Source organism: Hermetia illucens, chromosome 6 (assembly GCF_905115235.1).
Source record: "Hermetia illucens chromosome 6, iHerIll2.2.curated.20191125, whole genome shotgun sequence".
NCBI classification, from domain to species: Eukaryota; Metazoa; Arthropoda; class Insecta; order Diptera; family Stratiomyidae; genus Hermetia; species Hermetia illucens.
The window spans coordinates 103,414,398-103,433,370 of NC_051854.1; the positions used below are offsets into that span (position 1 = coordinate 103,414,398).

Consider the following 18,973-nt stretch of genomic DNA (forward strand, 5'->3'; position numbering starts at 1 on the left):
GTTTGAGACAATTCAGAATCTGAATGGTTGTGACCGGCATGTATGTTCCTGAGAAGTAAAATGAAGGCAGTTTGAAGAATCTTGCCAACATGAACAATCATACGAAATCTGCCCTCAGCAATGGGGCGAATTTTGAAGACCCCTAAAATAAGCGCATTACTATTTGCATCAGTTATGTTGACTGGTGTTTATTGAAGCAAATATTTTTTTTAGAAAGCAAGTATAAGGCTTAGGAATAAACGACGACGAACTATAAATATCATCAAACATAGTGGCCCTTTAAATACAGCAGATAACTATTGACAGGTGGCACTGAATTCCACGAGAAATATTTCACTATCGCTTAACTATATATTTTAGAGAAAATAAAAGAATTGGTTAGATTTTATTTCTTTCATAAATTTTCACAGTTTATTGTCACTTCCCGACTTCTGGTTGTTGTCGGGGTATTGAATTAAACATTAGCATTTTCATTGTTGTTTCTTTTCCTCTTTTAAGACATAAGTTCTTGTTATTCATACTTAACCATTTTTTTACAATTAATAACTTATATGGAGAATTTTATAAGAGACTCAAAGTGAAAAAGCAATTTGATTGCCTGAAAATCTCCAATATGCAATACACAATATATTCTCATATGTCTTAGAAAGTCCTTGAAAATTTAGAAAGTGGTGCAGGTAGAATTGCTTTTCCAATGTCTTCTGAAATAATAGAGTGATGAATTCAAGCACTTAAAATATTGTGTGATTTACACTCAAAATACCAAAATTATATAAGAAATATTATTTCTACTCATGTTTTATATCCCATTGCCCTAGAAATTTCCAGCGACAATTCTTGCAATTGTAATTATTGAGAAAATGAATTTATCATTTAAACAAGTATTTATTGAGCCATGAAAACTAACTTATTCGCATTTGACATTATTCAACATACCTCGCGATATTGCCAGTTAATCTGTCGCACGTGCTGAAATATCTTTAATAATTTATTCGACAAGTTTGTGCTATCATACACATCTTAAACTCCCTACACAATCTGAGGATAGTATAATATTTCTATAATATCGAATAAACGTGCAACAAAGTGGATAACACAATAGTAGAAATGTCTATTTCTTTCTTGATGCACATTTCCTCAAACCAGAAAGCTCTCTCAATTGAGGGACGTTATTCAACATTTGGAATGTATTTGTGCTAGGATCACCATAAGTTAAAGTCTAATAAGACCCTTTGTTTTTATTTTCTCGTTTTCCTATGCATTTGTCATAAAACCTTCCTGCCTTTCTTTACATTTGCTTTGAAACATATTCAAATCCTCTAGAAAGGAGGAAGGGAAAAGGTACATTTTTTGACATTTCGTTTTTGAAAATTTTTTGTTATCTGATTTTCTTTATTTTCCATTTAGTTTTCTATATATTGCGAAAGATCTTAATTGTGACGTAACGGCACAGAAACACTTGCAATTCGTATGTGAATGAAACATAAAGTTCATGGCATGAACGCAGAAAAAAGTTATTGACTGAATCCTAATGTCAAATGTATCCACATCCATATCCAAACGAGCGTCAGCGAATTGAATTGGATTTGACTGTAGAATATAAAGTCCTAAAACGCCGGTATATTTTTCATTTGCTTTAGAATATCTCTCACAGAATGAGACTGGCACAATTCCAAAAAAGGAAAAAGAAATAGAAAGTGAATTAATTTATCGTAAGTCGCCCCGTACACTTTTTACATGCTTTAACTCATTTGTCATTGACACGGGATAAAACCAATATTCCGAATATTAGCTTACTACACCAAATTACGTAATTCTTGCACTTTGACTTTACTGATATTTGGCACTTTTGAAAAATTGCTGCACCTAGTAACTTCAAAATATATTGATATATTGTGAACTGCTTCATTTTTGAAGTGGATTGGAAACTTTTATCTCCTTGTTAAAAACTGAAATATTCATAATGCAAAAACAACTGCATTAATTTCTTTTCTTCATGGAAAAATAGATTTATTTACCGTAAAACGCTGCAACGCGTGCGCAACACTTTATTGCTGCTTTCAACTCAACTTAGATATATTCTTTTTAATAAGTAGACAGATAAATAAACTATGATGGATTTTTACCGCTTTATTATATACATTTTCATTTCTTGCAAATGGAGTTTATTTTTTATACAATTGTCTCACATAATTTTCCCATTATTCTGAATTTGTTTTCATTTGTATACTAGTAGTAAAGAAGGATATTTACAAGATTCTATTGTTGTCATTTACTACTATAGTTTTTATAATGCAATTAGCAATCTCCAATTAAAAAATTAATTTCATATTTATCTAACTCAGACATCTGTCGAATTTTCATTCCATCTGCTCACAATCTTAGTATTTCTAAATGTCAATTTTGCATTTCAGAAGACATCATTCCTAGTGAATATCTCAAGTACTGAAGGATAGTATGATATATTTCATACAGCATTGAATCCGGAAGTTCTGTTCCATATCATGTCATTATAGCATATACCGTTTTTTACTGAAATCAAAGAAAATTGTGTTAATATTGGCACTGCATATTTTTGTCTGTTAAAGGAAAACAGCGAAAGATTATAATTCCAAATGGGCTTATTATATGCAGTAAGCTTTTCCCTGATTATAGCAGAATTCATTTCCAATCGGAGTTGAAGTTGAAAGTTTTAAGGGAACGCTAATATTTGTCTTTAGTTAGGCAATATACTTTACTTACAAAAAAGATATCAACTTTTGAGGAATTCTAATGCCAACATATTGGCTCATATGTTTTTAATTGTATTGTGACATTAGACTGTTCAGTTTTCTTTTAGGAGAAGCAAAATTACATAGTATCTAAGTACATAAGAAAATAACTCAAGTGTCAAGAAAGGTTCTTATTTTACTCTCTTGATTGAAGGTTAAGAAGCACATGTGTAAATAAGTTTGTTTATACTAAATTCTTTTCATAGTTTATTGGAATCTTATTGCGAAAATACTCAAACGTAAACTGAAATTAGTACCGCTTATATTAACTATTTTAGATATTAGTCTTTCAAAGATCGCATTTTACGAGTATATTAACTTGCTTTGCATTAACGCATGAATCCAAAGAATTTTGCATATTGTTTTATATTCAATAAGGAGCAGTTTCGATAAAAATTGAACAAATGTAAGACATGTACTAACACATACCTAAATATATTTCGGGAGTGATGATCGGTGAACCTTGTTCTGTGTGAATATTATAGTGAAACACTTTTATGCATAATGAAATACAAGACCAAGCAGAATTTTGAGGACATTTCACGCAAAGTGTATACGTTAGGAATAAATTAATATATTACCTATGGGACTTGCTACAGACATTTGGAATATTCTTCAATTTCTGATTAATAAAAAGTGTGTTATCGATCGGGGTAAAAGAAATTTCTATTTAAAATAAATTCGAGAAATGTCGCCTGTTGTAGAACCGATAATAGCTAGTTTTTTTCTTCCATTTAAAACTAACAGCATTGCAAAAACATGCGACAAACAAGAAAGTTCTCACGAAAATCATTGCAGTAATAACGAACTAACATATTTATGCGTCTGCAAGAAAGTACATAATAATTTACAAATTTCAATGGTATAATCACGGATTTCACCGTAAAAAATGCGTTGCTTTGCTCAAATGCATATAATATAACATTATCATATCAATATGCTTCTGAAAACTCCAAGAGTAAGTGTACATTCTGAGAATTTCTTGTATATTATGGTAGTCTTTAATAGTCAGATATAACTATATTATTTTCCACTGGAAGTAGATTGATGTAATTTTTATTTATCAGAACAGCATTTATAGCTACAGCTCATAGCAAGTAAAAATGATAATTTCTCAATTGAATGACATAATTGAAAATTAATGTACACTCACCTTTGCTTACGCATGCAACATTTCAACTGTAAAGCATATATGATTCAATTATGCAGTAACTCGAAATGTATACGAAGGGATACTTTTTAAAATGTCATAAAATTACTTATATAAACTGACAGATTATTCTCTATCTGAAACTCTCTATGATTCCTCAGGTTTGCATTTGAAACTTTGTTATTTATTGCTTTCAGTGATAACCGTAAGGTTTCATTTTCAAGCCTTTTATCTATCGTCCCATATACACAAGTTACAAAAGCATACACTATTTTTTGGATTGAAAAGAGTCTAGCAAATATGTAAATAGGTGTTAAAAGTAAAACAAAATTAGGGTTTAAATTAGTGAATTCAAAGTTTGAGTGAGTCGAGTGAGGCTACTGAGGAAAGCCTAGATAGACCCAATCGGGGAGGACCACTGACCAGTGATGTTGTTCCGAACAGCTTGTACCAGCCAATAACGATGTTTGATAAATTTAGATCATCAAGCATAATTTGCGCTACGCCCATAAACACTTTCTTTTCCATTCGTCCATAATCTCCCCAAACGGTGACCTGTTTAAAAAATATAATAATAAAGGCGGGACAATGATACTTACTATACTAAAGTTTCAACACAACTACTCACTTGGAGCACACATCCATTAAATGGTTCCCTAAATGCTAGTTGTTGCTGATATAAAGGATCTAATGTTCTGCGAGCGGTCGTTGTTTTGGCTTTATCGATGCACTTTTTTCCAGAAACCAAATATACTTTTACATATGGTGCTGGCAACGCCTTCGATCCTGGTTTCGCCTAGAAGGGTTAAAAATGATTGAATTAAGACATATTTGAGCAAATAGCTGAATAGTTCTCAAAACAGAAATAACGATTGACCAAAACCACGATATCGGAACAGAATGGAAAGAATGACCCATTATTTCTTCCCAGAAATGACAGCTACAATTAAGGTACTACTGTGAATGACACCACTTTCTAGGTTACAATTTTTCCGTGTTATAAAAATTGAAAAGTCCCCCCAAACAAGATACTAGGAATTATGCTTTTCAAATTAATATAAACCTTCGAATTTGGAGCAAATAAAAATACCTTACTTTTTTTGAACATAACCAACTCACATAAGTCAAATAGTCTATTTACCTGCAGCCCTCGTGCCCTTATCACTTCTACTTCAAGATATCCTTTTTGATGGCACATAGATAATTGTATATCACCCAAGGATGGCGCACCAAGAACTTGCCGTCCTACCAATTGGCCTGGTCCGAGACCATCGATGAAATCAGATAGTTGTCCATCATTCATTCGTAGTGAAGGAGACCACCTGTATTAGTTAGAATTAGGTACACTGTAGATTTTTTCGCAGATGTTTTCAGAAATTTCAAATAATCGGTTATAAGGAGTGAATTTAAGTAACTTTAACATTATACAAAGTGAAGTTTTTACAAAGAAAATATGATCCTTATAGACCGACCTTAATTTGCATAAGCTTCCGATAATAATCAGTTCACTCGATAGCATAAGCATTCAAGTTTCTATTCATATGGCAAGCATATTTCAAATATCATTGATATGATAACATTACTGGAAACTTATGCAACGGTTGATGACCAAAACGGAACAAACGAATTACTGATGAATACTTCTCTATAAATTATAAATATAACATTACATCGAAATGAGATCGGAAAACAGGGAGAAATAGGTAATAAATTTTAAAATGCCATATTTTTACAGATTTGTACTTTTCTTGTTTATCAAAAACAACACAGATTTGCATTTTAGCAGATTGAAGTTATGCATGGCATTTGCTTTCTAAGTAAATTGAATGTTTTAGGAAGTGAGTACTCAAAATTTAATAGTTTTTCCCGTTTCAAATATTTGATATTACACGTAATCATGCACACATTGAATACCAAAGTGCAGGTTGTTGCCACCGTGCGCCTAAGCAACTATGTTTTCGTAAAACACACATACACATAGTAAGAAACCACACTACAAAAACATGTTATTAATAAAAATTGGATGTTAAGCCAAACATTTTTATATTTCATTTTTTACAGTAACATGTATATCGTTTAATATCAAAGTATTCAATTAGGACTAGCTAAAGATTACGGAAAAGCACTATTTGTTCGATAACAGCAAGGGAAATATTTTTCAAATACCAGTTTTACTATTAAAAACTCAGTTAACTCGTACGGACCACGCGGTGGTAACGCTGTACGATCTAGCAATTTTACGAAAAAGGAAAGAAATACACTTATTTCACTTTTGAATTTAATGTAGGAACGTATTTATCCTATTGATAACTAATTCATTGCTAATATTGTAGTGAGACAAAGTATCTCATCTAAGTCTATGAACCACATTTCAAATTCATAATTATGAAAAGAATAACTGATGATGCAACATCTACATTAATTTAACTTGAACTCAACGCTTTAACGCAGCTTATGTTCAAACGACTCGTCCCTGACGTTGCTAAGCAGCTCAACTAAACACTGTATTTTTTCCACCTTGCCTAAAATCAATTTCTAGAACACCCTTTTTTAAACAAATATGTCAATAGAGCCATTGAATCTACTATTTCAACATAAAATAAGTCAGGTTATGTTGATTTTTTATGTAAGAATATTTAACTACACGATGGTTCCACTTACATATATCTAGCTCTTAGTGAATACACAGTGAATAAACCCGGTATTCAATTCAATGTGGTACTGATAATTTGTTTCGTGGGGAGTAGTAAACTTGACGCGAAAGTGGCAACTATTACAACTACTGCAACTTTCTTAATAATATTAAATTTTACATAAAAGTTTCCAGTATGACGCTCGCTATTAAAGTCTATCTTACTGCAAAATTCTTCGGATCTAGGATGAACTTAAGGGGATTTCGTAGTAAATATTCAAAATATAATCATATACTATTATTAAGTTAACTTTGAGCAGATATTTCAACGGGGACTATTATAAGGGTTATATAACATGTGCGCGGACCACCATGATTTTTTCAGAGTTTTTGGTTAGATAGTTTCTAAGAAGGGACCCTTGAAATAATTGACCTCTTTCAGACTCCCTTTTTGCATGTATGGAGACTCTCGCCCCCCCCCCCTTAAATTGGACTTAGAACGACATTACTCACTAACGGGTACTATATAACTTGTGCGCGGACCACCATGATTTTTTCAGATTTTTCGGTTAGATTGTTTCTAAGAGCGGATCCTTAAAATAATTGACCTCTTTCAGACTCCCTTTTTGCATGTATGGATATGACAGACAGACAGATGGACGGACAGGGAGACAGACAGACAGTAAACCGATTTTAATAAGGTTTTGTTTCCAACAAAAACTTAAAAACGTTATGCTTATTGTGAAATTTTTCTTCACTCATATGTGGCCCCCAGATTGACATTCTTGTTCATAAAAAGGATGACTTTTAGTGTAAAATTTTGTAAAATTACAGTTTCATGCTATTCATAATGCAGCCTATTGTTCTCTTTATTTTGCTCATAAAAAATGTTCGCGCTTCTTCAAAATGTATAAAAACAACAATGTTACCCTCAAGTGTAAGAAGCATGCAGTCGATTTTTCTACAAGAACCTAACAAACTAGTTTCAATGCTTTGGTGTGTGGTATATGTTTGAAGGTTGAGGAGACGACACCTGCCCCGATTGCTTCATAAATTTCGAATAGAACCATGCTCGCTTTGTTTTTAATTTATTATTGTGCCTATAAACTTACATATGCTTAATTTAATTAATTTCTACGATGATTCTAAATGTTCCGGAAAAGTAGTTTAAAGTGGAACCAAATAAATTGCAAATGCGAAAATATTATTAGCAAAAAATTATTACTCAAACATCATCTCAAAAATCAAAGCATTCTTTTAAGATATTCACATTAAAGTCGACATTAAAATAAAAAAAAACATTTAGAGACATTTATATTTATAATGACTGCACACATTGAAATAACAAAATTAATGCAATAAGCTATTTAAAAGTTATAGGTATAAGTCAACATATAATAAAGAAATTGATGGAAAAAATAAAATAATTGTCTTGATTAACTCAGTATTGCCATGTATATTGTAAAAGAAAGAATACAAAGAGCAACAACCCTTTAATACCTTATAGAATCTTGCGCACAACGACCAAACCCATATGTTTATTAATCGTACGCAATCTAACTCTAGAATGTAAATGTTTGATTTTTCCAGGCATTATTCTTATGAACCTTCAGTACTAATATTAGAGAAGCATCACTAACGGCCACTCAACGTTCTAGAGTTAGATATTAACGTCGAAGCAATGCATCTATAAGGAAACGCTACTTATTTATGAAGAAGTTAACTATCGTTGAACTAATATGATGGTATTATGCGACAAAAAGTTTTTGAGACGAAGTTTGCAACTGGAGCACATTGAGTAATTTAGGCAGAATATTAACTCAACAAATATACAACAGTTTTGAAGCTTCCATCAACAGTAGACAAATACGGATCCAGAAAAATAATAAAAATCGAGCCAATCATTTAGACAGTGTCAGTTCATGAAGGATAATTGCAAAATAATAAGAGAAACGAGTGATAATTATACGAGAAACCTTTCAGCCTTGAAATCTCAATTTTCTTCGTAAACTTACGATGAGCCCTCAGAACTCGTTGATATCGAGTGAAGACTTCCGGCACGATATGCACTACATTGCGATGATGACGCCGGTGCCACTTCAACGGACCGTTGAATGCTTCCAGAGGAACCACGTCCTCGATGATGTTGCATACCGCACCCTTGAGCTTGGTCTATATGTAATATCAGATGAGGTACTCTTTAAATATCTATATGGATTTTTTTTATACTTTCACCACTAATAGACAATTTTTTTTTTTCGGTAAATTCATTTTTGCAATGTTCGATTATTAAATATTATCCCTCAGAAATTTTCTTATTACTAAGTATTGATGGGAGAATCGTGACATACTAATGGTGCATGTGAAGTAGATTAATTGCTATAGTTGAAGCTGAGCGAACCTTCTGGTATATTCATTGTGCAAATATCATACTTTTAAGATGTACGTAATATATCATGTCATGTATGTATGCCACATTTTTTGATATTCCAATTATTTAGTAACATAAATACCTCTATAAGTTAATCAACGCGATATTCCCTTCAATGAATTGCTCATTACCCCATGCACTACTCAAGTACTTTGCGCCAACTTCAGGACAGGATGCCTCTCACTAAATTTTTTAAATATGTAACATGTATCATAATAACAAATCAACATGGGAAATTTTCGATTTTGTAATTATTGAGAGTTGCGTATTTGAATCAACAATAGTATTAAATGAAGACATTATCACTATTTAAAATTTCTAACTTCAAGAAACAAACAATAACCATCATACATGAAAACTTGTTTATATCGAAACGAAAATAAACGATTGCAACATTTTTATAGACATTGCTAATGCTCAACAAAAGCTAGCCACTACAGGAAATAAAACTAATTTTAAAAAATCTCTTCAATTAGTAATAAAGTGATCTCGTAATGAAATAAAATGAAAACGAAAAGCCTTCCAGGCCTCAACAATAGCTATATTCAAAGCAACACTTGCAGTTTAATCAACTATATTTTGCTGACTTCTTCAATGTTGTAATGACATTGGTAATAATCTTCTTGTTATAAATTTATCAATTCTGATTTGATTCGCTATCGACAAAAAATTTCAATTGGTTATTATTCAAGGTACAAGCACACTCAACCAATTATTCTATCTCTCCCTGTACTACGTTGGTGGGCTCAATGATTGCCTATGCTTCTCAATACAGAAGTAATAGAAACTAAGATATTTATCCACCTTCCGGAAAAAAACTTATATAGTACATAAAAACATATTATGAAAAGGTCCACAAACTGAACAACTGAATGTCATGAAAAAACTACTAAAATTAGTGAAATTCGAACCTGTCCCCTTCGGCGTTCCCTTCTCCGTCATCAGATGCAGAAGATCCTCGTGAAAGGACTCCTCGAGCATCCCCAGGAAGAACTTCTTCACTTCTGTGTACCGTAAATGAATTTTTACCTTTCTTTCCAAACCCCATACGTCTTTTTCGACCTTTGCATGTCATAGCAAATAATATTAACGGATACATATATGAATTAATCTCAACAAATTTGATTTTCTTCAAGACGTAAATATGTCACTTTCGTCCCACATCATTTAGATATTAAATATGTACATAAATATAATATTATATGATTGATATATGAGGAAATCAACAGTTTGCCTCATTTTTCAGTTATAGGCAATAAGTGCATGGAAGTTAATGATATGCATCATAATATTAAAATATATCTGCACTTACCTGTTGCTGATAGTTGTGAGGTTGAGTTACTTTTTTTACCCATTCCAACTCCAAAACGATCTCGTTCTCGATCCCGACAACTGCTTTCACTCTTTGGCGAACGTTGTTCCGGTTTCCGTTTTCCTGTCTCCGTATTCTGAACACCTACCGCAGTATCTGATAAACTGCCATCTGTAAATGGAGTAAGTGTATGCTTTTCGTTTATATATTTTCAAGCAATTTCAGAGTACACATAGAAAAGCGTCAAAGTATCATTTCAGGAAACATAAGAGTTATTTGAAAATTGAAGAATACCTAAGCAGGACATGCAGTAGTCTATGTACCGCTCTTGTATTCCACGGTAAACAAGTTAATCAGACAATGCTTTCGAAGATTATAAAATATGCTCGTTTTTTAATGTAGCTAACATATAGGAGTTATTATGTGTGAATATACTACAATATACGAGTATATTGTACAGATTGGAGTTTAATTTAACTTTAGGTTGCAATGATGTAATGATCGTTACATCCCAGAGCATTGCTATCAACATAAAGTCTAATGTAGAAATGAATGAACTATGACCACCTGACTACCAATCTCTGGCAAAATGTGGAACTTCTAAATATGAATTGACCAAGCTGATAAAAATGGAAGTTATAACTTATATAACACTTAATCATGTTTCCATACAGAAGTCAGCTTGTGCAAACATTAAAACCGAAAAACTACCAGCAGCAATTTGAAAATGTCATTCATTTTAAACAAAAACCAATAGAAACTAATTCGCAATTTGATAATGAGCGATAAGATCGTAAACAAACAAAACTGCCGAATATGGACTTCTAAAGATCCACTTTTTATCAGTGATCCATCCACTTAAGTGTATTTTTCGGTGCGGATCATTGACCCATACACAATTTCTTTGAGAATGAAGACGTCGACACAGTTTCCATTACTGGTGCTCAAAATCAAATAATGCTACAATGAAATGAAGCCACTGCGCAATCTGTTGATATTTGAAAGAAAGTGTATATGCGAATTAATCAAAAATATTCCCTAAATGGAAAACAATATTCATAATGGAATCGCGGCAATGGCATCAGGAATCTTACGAAAGCAAGAAAATAACCACTTGCAAGGTATCACTTTTCATATCTAAACATACCCAACAGTATAGCATATTTAAAAGTTATTTAATTTCAATTATCCCTTAAACACCTTTTAGGTTTACGAAAAATTCAGCATTTATTTAAACCATTCAACTATTTTAATTTGCCGGACCAGGGACTAACAAAGTTACACTCTACTATTGGATTAAAATAAAAAATACACCGTACTTACCAATTTTTTCTTCTGGTGTGCAATCTGCATTCGACATACTTCTGCTGAATGAATTTTGCTCATCACGATCGCTTGCCATTTCAATCCGATCCATCCGATCTTGTAAATGCCGTTCGCGATCTCGTTCTCGATCTCTATTACGCTCACGACTATCCCCACGGCCAGAGCTACCATCGTTCGACGGTACCTTCACAACACGGTCTCGAATATCATACTCACTGATTTCTCGCCGTATATACCGTGCGTGTGATGAAGTTTCGTAATCATTATTTTCGATTAAGTGATTGTTAACATCGTTTTCATGATCATGAGTTTGATTTTGATTGTGATGATATTGTTGGGAATTTGCAAAAGAGGAAGAAGAAGCAAAGTTAGCATTACTACATAGTGGACTATCATAACTAAAATGTTTATCATTATTTTTTGAATAGTTGCCGTGATAAACTATTGTTGACCTTTTTCTTTCTTCATAAATATCAGAGTTAGAGTTTACATTCATTAGAGGATCACGGCGGTTCGAATGATCATCATGATTGGTGCAATTTTTATAATTACTCGTATCAAGTGAGAAACTATGGCAAACCTCATCGGTACTGTCCCGGACGTTAAATTTGCAGTTTTTCTCAGGGAGACACGAAACACTGGTACCAGTTCGAATATGATGACCGTATTTTTCATATGCCAACTTTCCTTCTTGTAGATTACCGCTCTTATTATAATGGCTGCAGGGACTTGGGTGTGGAGAAAAATCAATAAGTTCATCTGAAACCTCAGTTTCAGGTTCATCTATGTCTTTTTGGTGTGAATCTCGTCGTTTTAGCTTATTTTTGTACTTTTGCTGTGTGCGTAGACATTTGGCAGTTTTCGGTGGTTCTTTATGGTGCACTAATCCAACAACTTGAGTTATCGAAATCGATTTTTTTTCATCATTATTAACAGACTTTTCGATTCGCATACTTGAACTTCTGCTTCTGTTAAGATATGTTTCTTTGTTCGCAGGAGATCGTTTGTCCTTCATTCGTAAATGCAATTGATTTCCTTCAGAGGACTTAGGCACGTTAGCCTTAGGTTCGCTTTCACTTCTCTCTAATTCAACAGCATTCTTTTTCTTTTTATTGTAACTGTATGAACTCGATAAATCCAAAGATAGACTGTTGCGGTCGACTAATTTTTTTCTACTTTCAGCTCTAATCTCTCCATTTGATTTTTCTTTCATGCTTCGAAAAATATTAGTGTAAACAGATTTCCGTTTCCATCCAACATCTGAATCATACACAATATTTATAATTTTATCATCGGTTATCAATGAGTGCGAATGGCTTAGAGGATGTTCCTCATCGATAGCAGCACCAAAGTAGGTTTGACGAATGTTTGACTCTGATTTAAACTTTCTTGGTGGATTTATGATTGAACTATATAAAGCAAATTTATCATCTTCATTTGTCGATAGCGAACTGGTCTTTCCCCGGTAGACAGGCATATCGTCATACTCTAAGGACCTAGACATGGAAATCGGCCGTTCCTCTCGTCTTTTCTTCAGAATCGATCGACGTTGGAAAGGCTTCTTAGTACTCTTTTTACTGCTTAGTGGACGTTCCTGTTTTGGACACTGTAGTATATTATTATCTGAATTAATAACATAGCACTGCGGAAACTGTAAGTCCAAAGCATTTAGGTAACGTTCATTTCCTGCAGAAATGTTGAAGCAAGGCAAAGTAGTATCGCAATAATCACCAATCATACTTAATGAGGGTAAAGTTGGCTCAGAAACTGGGAAATACAACGATAGTGAGGGCTTTCGTGAATCTACTGGCACTGACTGTCCCAACAAGCGCATGAAATTAGATTTATTTTCTGTACTTTCGCTACGAAATTGTTGTGGTAAATCAAAAGGATGTTTATTATTTGGAGCTATATAAGGTTCACCTCGAAAAAAGTTTACTACAGGATTCTTTAAACGTTTTAATGTTTCCAAATTGAACCGTGGTAGTGCGTATTCTACAGAATTCCTGTGAAACAATTTGCCAGGAAAGGTACTAAAATCACTTCTAGCGAATATATTAGGTATTATGTTGCGAGAAAAACTATAAATGTAATCTGGTATGAGATTTGCCGATGGCACTGTTTTATCGTTGAACTGTGGTATAGGCTCGAAGATTGTTCTCGACGATGAATATGGCGAGTTTTGCGTTGCCTCAAGGAACGGGTCAATATATTCAAAACTTCGAGGCTTATTTTGTTGTAGGTATTCAATACCGGTTTGTTTTGAAGGGTGGCAATACAGAGATGGCCATTTTCGATGACGATTTCTTCTTGATAAAATTAATGTAAAGAAGCGAGAAAGAATTCCAAGAATTACTTTCGAATTTTCATTACAAATATAATGTTTATATTGCAGGTACTAGCGATCACAATTTAAGCAACTTTTTGGCGTCTCTAAATTAGATCGAACATTGTCGCTTATAGTAAATCTTAAATATATATGTATCTGAATTAATTATTCCACCTTACCTCAATCCGTGCGATCCTCGTGGTCGTTCTGATTGAGTAGAGAAAGCACTTGAGGTTACACTAACTACTGATTCCATGTCAGAGTCGCCGAAATCTCCCATGAAATCCTTATCAGGTGATAATGAGTGTCTTGGACGCAACCTTGACTCCATAGCATGTAGATCACTATCAGATAAACCAGTATAATGTCGTTCCCAACCACCCATACCGGTGCTTCGATAAGTTGCTTGATGGTATACTTGTCTTGAACGATGACGACCGAATCGATCTGTTGTTGAATTTCGTTCATCAAACTCGTGATTGAGTCGGTCACGAATCATTGCACTTCGTGATGTTTGCGGTACCTAGAATGACAAATTACTGAATTCAATAGAGATTCAAATTAATTTTTTACATCTGAATGTAGCTCGTGTTGTAGCATTCAAACAAATTTGCAGTAAATGCGATCAGATTTCACAAGTAAATCAATTAGAAATGAAAACATGCTATTCGACAAAGTCGACTCCTCACTGTACATCATTCTACAATATAGCATCATACAAATGGAAATACGCGAAATGCGAATATGGATATGATACGCATTTGAGTGGCTATTCTGCTGTGACGTGAACAGAAATGTTCTCTTCTTTGTTGTAAAAGCTGTCTGGTGTCCTGGCCTACGTCGTCACTCCATCTCAGGCAGGGTTTGCCACGTTTCCTTTTTCTCTGTCTACCACAGATATGGTCCTTGTAGGGTTTCTGGGCTGAATCATCCTAACCCATACACCCACCGCATCTTATTGAGGTGCATTTTATCCACAACCAAACGGCCATAGTAACGCTTATAAATGTCGTTCATCCTCCTGTACGTGACCAAAAACTCTTCGAAGAATTCTTTTTCCGAACGTGGCTAAGAGCTCGCAATTTTCATGTTTTTCTCTTTTGTTAAGTTCCCAAACCTCCTAGGAATACAAAGGACCTGGCAAAATCATGGTCTTGTACAGTAAAGGCTTTGACCCTATAGTAAGACATTTCAAGTGAAATAGTTTTTGTAAGCTGAAATAGGCTCTCTTGGCTGCCGAAAACCCGGTGCAAAATGCAGTGTTTCGTTTTGTAGTTGTGTATTAAGAATTCACTCAAAATATTACCAGCTTGTTTTGGAAGGCGACTAAATTTTTTTTGGGTTATTAGTCTGCAAATTTTAAATTATATATAATTATGCTAGAGAGAACAGACCTTTCGACGACGCCCGATGGCCAAATAAGGACATAGCTTGGTTTTTGAAATGTACCACGCTGTTCAATCGTGATATTGAACGCCTCTTTCATTGTGCCATTGCTCAAGCTGCCGCAAATAAAAATAATATCTGCTCCGTATAACATATCATAAGCTTGTAGGTGGTCGTAAGTCTTTCGTTGATCCGGTGAAAGACGTTGACATTAAGTCCCTTGTCCACAATGAAAAGCAGTTTAAGAAATTGGACGAGTTCCTCACTACGATTTCCGAATGTAAAAAACCCGGCGAAATTCCACCTAATATGGGCAAAATAGTAAATCACCGTACAATCATTTGAAGCTACCCTCGCATCGTTTTTTACGAAAAAATTTGCGGAAAATCGGTCACAAGATTCTTAAATTGAAATCAATCGAAAAAATCCTACATACTTCACTAGAAAATATTACTATAATGCTACGGTTCAAATTTGGATTTGATCGGCTGAAAACTGGAGGCGCTAGGTTTTCCCCGAATTCGAAAATCCTGGTTTCGAGGACAACGCGTTTAAAATTTCGGGTGATAAAATTCTCAGGAAATTCATATTCTACCTTTAATCTACCTGGCCCATACAGTAGGTCTTCGAAATGAACATTCTTATGTCCCTCATTTTTAAGCGTATGCTCCTTATTTTGATCCCTTTCATCTAAACCGGATGGCTGAAGGATTCATCTTCTTTACTCTCCTTTACATAAATTATCTGAGAATCTTGAAAGGAGAGGTGGAAGACATAGCCAAATCATAAAAGCAGACGGAGAATTCTAATAAGAGTTACGCTTTTTTCTCAAATAACTCAAACTAAATGTCGGATTGTTTCCGATAACATTTCTTTTATGCGAACAGCGCAGTAAACTTAGTCAGATAAGATGTCTTGTTATCGTAATTGGAAAATGAAATCGATGAAAGTTGCCAACTGAGCAAATTTTAACGTACGAAACGTAACGTTTACATGCGTTTACCGTTTTTTCCCAAGATCTCGATATTAAGTGTATATAGTGTGGCGTAGACATTTATCACAAATCACGAATATGAAACGCTTTATGAATTCATGAATTTAACATACCTGTGGCAGTTGTCTCTTCTTTGGTGATCCCGTTGGTGTGGCAGTTGCTGATCGTGACTGAAAACGTGGTGAGTATGACGAAGCTGAATGTGTTGGAAGAACTGGATAATCATTACAACGGTCATCGGGTGGTGATAAGGAACCACGCCTTGGACTATTGTTTCGATGGTGGTGGTGATAACTATGATGATTATGATAATAACCGTCGCTAGGTGCAGCGGAATGACTTCTTTGGCTCAAACTCATTCCGCAATTATTACCACCATTTCTACGCGATGATGAATACATGGAAGAATTCTATTAACAGTAAAATCATTAGCTTATACGGTTTTTATATGGGTAATCGCTCAAAGACTTTTAGAATGTTATGATGAAAAAAATAACTCACTTGATTGTGATAACTTTGTCCAATGCCCGATACTGTTCGGTAATCCCGTGCTACCATACCCGCAACCCTTTTGCGTCCCTGTGGTGACATATCACGACGTGAGCGTCGTTCTTTAATTTCAATCTGTAAGCCAAATATATTGAAATGAAAATGATATCAAATCACCAACTCATTAATTGGGTTGACATTGATTAAGTTTTCAAACAAATTTTATGTCTACCATTCTAAAACTCAAAGAGCACTTTTTTTTTAAGAGAATAAAGCAACAAACATAAGCAATATTTCTCACTATTAAGCTTTTAGCCTATACGCATTTATGAGATTAGAATATCTGACTAAATATTGTATGTTATAAGCAAGTACTGTAAATTCAAATATAATTATAAACAAAAATAAAAATTAGTTAAATGCGATCGAGTTTTTATGCACACATAATCTTCCGTGTAATCACTGAAATATAAACGTAACCTTAAATCCTTTTGTTAATGTTATAGACATTTTCAGATATCGCGAAGTTATCAAAATATTGGTGATAAATTAATCATAGCTTCATCTTCCTTAACAAATATCTGCAAATCAAAGTTGCCGTAATACAGTAGACTCGTGAAGCAATCAACTTTCGAATAATCAGCAAAGTACTTCAAAAATGGACAACCTGTCGGTATATGATTTTCAACACTTTTAATATAGTTTTTATTGTGAAAAAACATACGTGCTTGCACCCACTTTATTATTTTAACCAATTTTTCTAATAGAAAAGAATAAATTTGCACATTTTTCATTCTTTTCGTTGTAGCAATATGTTTGTTAGATATTTCTAAATAACGAAAATGTTCTGTTTTATTTCATTCGCTATTTTTCGAGTCTACTGCATTGATCAATTTATTTTTTGTCCAGGTTTTCCCTTAAACCCACTTCCAATAATGTTAATTGTTTGAATACCTGTAAGGTGTGCGCTGTGATACACAAATATTCAAATAAAGTGAACATAACTATTGGCCATATTAAGATCATATTCCCACATTTAGCTTTGGGTAAGTGGTTAAATGAGATATTTTTTTAGGCCAAGATGCACATCCCCTTGATTAAATAATAGACAAAATTACACATTTTTATAATATCAACACTCCTCGCCTTCTGCTTGATATAACAGAAATTTACATTTTTTTAAACTATCATTATTATCAAATTTCCATCATTTTTATATAAACAACCCTGCTTCTTCATCATTAACATAGGTAATACATACAATCTAAATTAAAAACTTAAGCGTCGCACTAAAGTTTTCATAAACTTCTTCCGTACAACGTAGTATATTCAGAACAGAAGGGCATGTTAAATTTATATTTCTCTAAATGAAAGTATATGTGTAATCACAAATCACTTTCGATTTTCCCGACACGTTGGAGGGAGTAAAAGAAAAAGGCACCCTGATTCTCCAAAGAATATTTCACGCATTGTAGAAAGTTGGTAAATCGACCTATCCACTTTAAACTCAAGGTTTACCTCTGGAGGAGGACTTGAAGAACTTCCTAGTGAAGATATACTCGCCCCATCACGACCAGTGGGTATACCATCGATATCACATTCTGAAGTAGTATCCGAATCACTCAAACGCGAAGTTGTACTAGGGGGTGACAAATGATCTGTTGGCGTTAAAATCATCTCCATTTCACTAAAGTCATCGCGGCGTAACTGAAATAATAAAAATGTCAACAATTTAACTGTATGTAAGTATGTATTCCAACTCACTGTATGACTTGGCGAGTCTTGATGCGGCTGGAGGTTATACCACTCAGGTTCATCGTCTAGGATATGTGATCCTAAATCAATCAACACTTCACCAAGAAAGTCATTGGCACCATATCGAACATAGTCCCAAGCTGTAATCTATCAATATAAAACAACAGGATTAAGTTCCGGAATGTATTGTTGAGGACTAGTTAGAGGTATAAAATTAATAAATAATGCAATTCAATGCGATTAAAGAAGTTACCTCTAGCAATCGGTTAACTAAGTCTGCTCTTCTTAATCCCGAGTAAATAAAAGTTTGACCCCAACGTGGTTCACATGTACTAGCTAAAGTTTTCGTTCTTCGTTTAGATTTATTTCCACGATCAGGTAAAAGGAACACCTACAAA

General features: G+C 33.8%; 1 protein-coding gene across 14 annotated transcripts in view; it reads right to left on the reverse strand.

Moving 5' to 3' along the window:
* Positions 1-378: 378 nt before the first annotated feature.
* LOC119660563 overlaps positions 379-18,973 on the reverse strand; it is a 30,132-nt gene continuing 11,537 nt past the window's right edge. For 6 of the 14 annotated variants that reach the window (XR_005250451.1, XR_005250450.1, XR_005250448.1 and 3 more), the window contains 13 exons: positions 18,829-18,966; positions 18,585-18,722; positions 18,339-18,527; positions 16,833-16,955; positions 16,445-16,741; positions 14,131-14,474; positions 11,620-13,931; positions 10,297-10,467; positions 8,569-8,725; positions 5,063-5,243; positions 4,550-4,717; positions 3,201-4,476; positions 379-2,532 (listed from right to left, as the gene is read on the reverse strand). Coding sequence is in view for 2 of the 14 variants with exons in the window: in XM_038069205.1 (XP_037925133.1) it covers positions 2,530-2,532; positions 4,345-4,476; positions 4,550-4,717; positions 5,063-5,243; positions 8,569-8,725; positions 10,297-10,467; positions 11,620-13,931; positions 14,131-14,474; positions 16,445-16,741; positions 16,833-16,955; positions 18,339-18,527; positions 18,585-18,722; positions 18,829-18,966 (4,353 nt within the window). In the remaining 12 variants the exon portion in view is untranslated. Of the gene's footprint in view, positions 2,533-3,200; positions 4,477-4,549; positions 4,718-5,062; positions 5,244-8,568; positions 8,726-9,895; positions 10,047-10,296; positions 10,468-11,619; positions 13,932-14,130; positions 14,475-16,444; positions 16,742-16,832; positions 16,956-18,338; positions 18,528-18,584; positions 18,723-18,828; positions 18,967-18,973 lie in introns of those variants that run through there. The other 8 variants (XR_005250443.1, XR_005250444.1, XR_005250445.1 and 5 more) reach the window with 8 other exon arrangements.